The sequence below is a fragment of the Macrobrachium nipponense genome, chromosome 12 (genome assembly GCF_015104395.2).
Source record: "Macrobrachium nipponense isolate FS-2020 chromosome 12, ASM1510439v2, whole genome shotgun sequence".
Lineage (NCBI taxonomy): Eukaryota > Metazoa > Arthropoda > Malacostraca > Decapoda > Palaemonidae > Macrobrachium > Macrobrachium nipponense.
Genome location: NC_087205.1, coordinates 77,083,612 through 77,088,875, shown reverse-complemented (window position 1 = coordinate 77,088,875; position 5,264 = coordinate 77,083,612). Strand labels below are relative to the sequence as shown.

At 36.2% G+C, this 5,264-nt stretch overlaps 1 protein-coding gene across 1 annotated transcript; it reads right to left on the bottom strand.

Moving 5' to 3' along the window:
• Window positions 1-364: 364 nt before the first annotated feature.
• LOC135225029 (uncharacterized) lies at window positions 365-5,011 on the bottom strand. Its single transcript, XM_064264311.1, has 4 exons — window positions 4,807-5,011; window positions 4,484-4,642; window positions 3,224-3,406; window positions 365-1,240 (listed from the first exon to the last, which is right to left on the bottom strand). The coding sequence occupies exons 1-4, from the start codon at window positions 4,994-4,996 to the stop codon at window positions 1,026-1,028; spliced, it is 747 nt and encodes a 248-aa protein (XP_064120381.1). The 5' UTR covers window positions 4,997-5,011; the 3' UTR covers window positions 365-1,025.
• Between the last annotated feature and the right edge of the window lie 253 nt (window positions 5,012-5,264).

The window sequence follows — 5,264 nt, the reverse complement described above, 5'->3', positions numbered from 1 at the left end:
TGCAGGCGTTCGCCACCTACTCATCTTTAAAACAAAGCATAATAGCTATAGCCTGTTCGCAGATGCGCAAGAAATGGGTTTAGTGTCTTGGAGAGAAAAAGTGCCAGTGAAAGAGGCTCGGAGCGTCTCTCCTTTATGGTGAGACGTTCATATCCCGGTTGGCTGTTTAGATGTCCAGGAAACATATTAAGATTCTCTCTTAGGGCCTGTGACAGCTAAGGAAGTTGAAATTAAATGATACATATCAAATGGCACTGAAGTGGAAAAAAAATGGTAGATTTTACTAAATGATTTTGTTATTCTTTGATATTAGCACTGTGATATATTTTGGAAGGGTATGAATAGAGTATAAAAGGTTGATATTGTTTATTATAAGATCCGAACATATAACGTGAAGAACTGGCTTTTTATGACAACATTTAAGTTTAGTTGCAGGAATACTGTGAGAACATTTTCAAATTAAATACTTAGTAAGGTTACCTGAAAAGTTTGCCAGCAAGGCAAGCTTTCAATTTTCTTTTTTGGTGGAAATTGCCTTATGCAGTAGAGACTATATTGAGTGATCTGAAAATTAATGAGTGCAATTGTGTGTCAAGGTGAGATTGAAATCTGACGCTTCTTTAATTAAAAATAAACAAAGCTGAGCTTTTTTCATCTTTGATGTCATACTCTTAATTTTCATGCTTTGATAAGTTGCTCTAAATATTCCATCTTTGGTATTGTGACTTAATTCTTCTTTTCTCCTTCGTCTCTGTATATCTTGTGTTAATAAATGTGGATATCCTCTGAATTCGCCAATATTAGAAATTAGAAATTCATAGTCACCAAAGTCTCAAGGATATCATCCGTAGTTATTGCGGATCAAATAGTTCATTGCATTAACAGCCAAATCGTCGTTATGCGTTTGTTCCCTTCATAGTCGAATTCTGTTGGTAAGCGTTGCCTTTATTAGATGTTCATGCAAGCTGTCTCAGGACAGTGGTTCGTGGTTCCTTGGGATATGCATTAATACAGAGCAACTTTTATCATTCTGTACCTAATGGGTTAACTTGGCAAAGCGCTCGAAAGGGCCCATGACTTTCTTGTGCGTCATCAATCTGTTTATCATATAGTATGAATAGATTATATTCAACAACGTCGTTCTGAAATATTTTTCCAGGCGTAGCATGGTCAGTTGTTCCATCTCCCCAAACGAATTCCGTTTGATTCTTCTTGACAAGGTCCGCAATAAAATAAGGGCCTGGAAGGTAGACATTGTATTAAGGGCCAGGTAACCTAGTATGTACATGTGCGTCTTTATGGTACTGAAAAATAAAACTTAAGTATTGAACTCCTTAGTACGAGTATGGATTACTACTTCGTCCTAAAATGTTGTGAGTGACTACAGAAGCTACTTCAGTTTATAGCAGAAGCAATTAAAAACTGAAATTCTATTAAAACGAAAGAAAGTCTGGTAGGAACGTAGCAAGTCGGTCAAGGTATCAGATTAAAGATTTTTCTTACAAATGCCTCTATTTGTGGTTACATACAAGGGGAATGTACCCTAATCTTCAAAAACAGAATCATTGTGTCTTCTAGGTTATGAATGTCTGGATAAACTATTGTCAATGATCTTTTTAGTGTTACATAAACAAAAGCCCTCTTGACCATCAGAAGGTTAATGTGACCTATCCAATAATATCCACACCGATGAGCCAACGAAGTGTCGTGAAACTGTCACATTATGTTTATAGCAGTTTGGCAATGAACTTTCAGTGTGATGACGCCGTTGTTTCTGTTGTTTTATGAAAAAAAAAAATTAATATTGGAACAGAAATATTGCAAGTAAAAATAAAAAAAAATTAATAGACTGGTGCACAGAAAATTTAAACTATATTATTCGATCGTATGTGCCTTAAGTGACCAGTAAGTCTTTATTACTATTATTATTACTATTATTTTCTATGTTGTCGATGCAGATTGAATAATTAAAGACTATCAGCTAGCAAAGAATTTTCAGATCAGAATGCACATAAAGTGAAAAATAAAAAGACAAGGCAGAGCACAAGGAAATGTTTCGGTAAAATGACACTATAGATACGGAAATCAAGAAACGCTAAAGATTAACTTTCATATAAATATCCAGCTGTTAAAAATGCATAAAATAATGAAGGGAGAGAAGCTCTACTGTTACAAGCACCACCATTTCAATCTCTCCTGATCTAAGCTTCGTCGTGACAGTCCCATTTTGGAAAACGAGCAGCACATGCTGACTTTGGTGTTGCAGGCACTAATGGCAACAACAGAAGTTTTTTTTATGAAATCGAAGCTTATGAAAGATGGACAAGCATTACATCTCCATCTCCCAGAGAATCATGATGCAAATTGTTTGGGATGATTAAGCCCCCTTTGTGAAAAATGGTCTGGAAAATAAATATCATTGGAAATTGCCGACTCAAGACCTCAACCACACATTATTGAGATTGCTTAGGATAGTGCCTAACTTCCTGACAGGATTAGATCTTTGCATTGCTGCAAAGAGTGAGCTTAGAATAAAGGTTAGCATAAAACCAAGAAATTTTCAAGTAGAGCTGTTTATTCACAGCCAATAATGAATTATGAGAATAGTATGAAATTGGTTAATGAGTCAAGATTTACTGATCTTTTCTTAGTTTTTCTTACATGCCCCAAAGACGACAACGCTTGCTGATCCATTCCTGATCTCTATTTAGGCCACTAGTCTCTTACTCTTCTCAGTTGGGGGAGAAATGGAGAAATATGGTTAGACTTGTATTAGCTCCCTGTTGCGGAAGCTTATTTTGAAGTCCAGCCATTATATGCACTATAGACACAAAGATAACAAAGGTCCCTAGACATTATCCTGTGGAACGCTGGACACTGGAGATTTAGACCCATTAAAGCACATTGAAAACAACTTTCTTTTACCAGTCACCTATTAATAGTAATAGAGTTTTGTTATTATGCTAAGAAAACCCGCATGGGAGGATTTTTGTTTTCTAAAATAGAGAGGCATGTGAGTAAGACACTCCCTCCATAATATGCAATATAATCATCAATGCCTGACCCCAATATTTCGTGAAAGCTGTGAAAATGGATGCCATACTCTCCTAAATTTCTTAAACACTGTGTTCGATTTTCTTTGCTTGGTGTCCAACGCTCAGCAAAGACTTTGTGGCATATAGCCATGGTGAAATTATGAAATACTGACAGTGTTTATACTTACTCGAAGGGTATCTTGACCAAAGACTAGAGAGGTAATCATAGGTTGCTTGTGTCTTAGCGATGAAGAGCCTGTGGCCAGGAATCATTGAACAACGTTTCTTTGCTTCTTGGGAAGAGAAAGTCCCATCGAGTAGAAGATACAGAAGGTTGTCTGCCGGCCATTCATAACTCCCAGGAAAGCTAGCTGGTAACACCAAGAAAAATGAGAAGAAATTGTAATGTATGAATTAAGTATAAATTCTGATTACATGTCTTGCTGATGCATAGGCACAAGCCTCCAACAAATGCCTTCGGAAATTTTGGATTTAGCACCCAAATTTTAGGATATGAAGAACAGAGTTTTGGCCACAAAAATACGAGACAGGTTTGCTTAGTAAATTTACTTTAAGATTAAAACTTGATTGGGCATAAGGAGGGTGGGAGACAAGACGTAAACGATTATTATCAGACCCATTGATGCCATTTTATCTTAAGGAAAATTATCTTTTTATTATTATTATTATTATTTAAGAGAGAAAAAGGTAAGCTGTCTTTTATAAGAATAAAATGTTTAATTACTTTTATTTCCGGGATAACCCAGATTTTACAGTGTTCGTTCAAGACAAACTATAATAATCTTTCCTTTATTGTTGTTTTTCGTGTTCTTCCTTTTCTTTATCTTCAACACATTTTTTTTACAAAGTTGAGGAATGATGATTTCAGTTATCTGGCGATTTCAGAGTGAATCTGGATCCTGTAAGTCATTTCAATAAACAACTTGGAATAACGTTCTCGGCCTTTAGTATCTCGCGCTCAGTAATACCTACTTTTCCTTTTAAAAACACCTATCTCAGGCAAAATTCTTCATTTCAGGGTTTCTGAGAATCCTTTGACCAGAGTCTTCCATCGTATCGTGAAATGATTCTTCGAATTTTTATGCAAATACTTTTTATGGAAATATTATAACGTTTATGTATTTGGAATTTAATACAACCTCAGCAGAGGTGGCTACATTTGATTCCCTCTGCTTAGAAAGGAAATTTGAATAATCACTTGACTCTAACGTATCTTTTAGTATTACTGCGAATTTTAATGCTAAATACATAACTTGGCTTGCATTTGACGTTACAGGTCACATTGGCAGGTCATATCCTAAATTATGCACTACTCCCAGACTGTGGGCTCATAATGAAGTAAGTGCAAATAGGTTCACGACTACATTTTTTTGGTTTCTGTCCACATCAGTTAAAAATAAAAAGTGGTTACACTATCGAATACTCACACGTCTTGAAGAAGTACTCAGCGTTTTCACTTTTATTAGGTACAATGGTCAAGGGTCCTTCTTGAGCAATTTGACATTGGGTGGTTCCATCCATTGCGTGAGTTAAAGACCAAGCTTTGCATCCGTCCTTAAGGGCACCACAAGCTAAGCGGCAGCCACCTGAGACAAGAATTTATATGCATACACTGTTGATTGAAATGTATTTGGTCAAGGTTCTAATGTGATCTTTTCAGCATTTGAGCAATATTGCAGCACTCTTTAAAAAAGGATCTATCTATGTATCAAAACAAAGCAAAATTAGGCACATTCCATTAGATGCTTACAACTATTCAATCCTTTGAGTACGACCCTAGCCTGTCCGATGTCAAAGGTCATGTTTGGTACCATGAAGAAATCGAACTGAAGAGATCCTATGAAATGCACTGATATATTAGCTGTTTGCGCAGTGCATGGTGACAGAATAGCCACAAAAGCAGTGGCTAGCACCAACAAGAAGCGCACATTCCGTGCCATATTCTGCTCTGTAACCTGTGCTGGAAAAAAAAAAGGATGATACTGTCAGTGAATTTTTCCTCATAGGTGTCAGGGATGCATGGAGTTTTCTTGTCCCTTCTGAAGTAATCTGATGTCATACTCTAAAGAATAAAGTATAGAGATTAAAAAATATGCAAGTCCTCTGTATCAAGAGACTGTGTTTAAAGTATACTTCTGGCTAAAATTATAATACTGTTTACTGGTTTCCTGTTTGTCTTATTGAATACACCTCTCTAGCAATGGCGAG

Coding starts and splice junctions, on each gene's coding strand:
- LOC135225029 (XM_064264311.1), bottom strand. CDS start 4,996: ATGGCACGGAATGTGCGCTTCTTGTTGGTGCTAGCCACTGCTTTTGTG. Junction 3,407..4,483: donor TGAGTACTTCTTCAAGACGT/GTGAGTATTCGA, acceptor TGGTGTTACCAG/CTAGCTTTCCTGGGAGTTAT. Junction 1,241..3,223: donor TTGGTCAAGATACCCTTCGA/GTAAGTATAAAC, acceptor TCTACCTTCCAG/GCCCTTATTTTATTGCGGAC.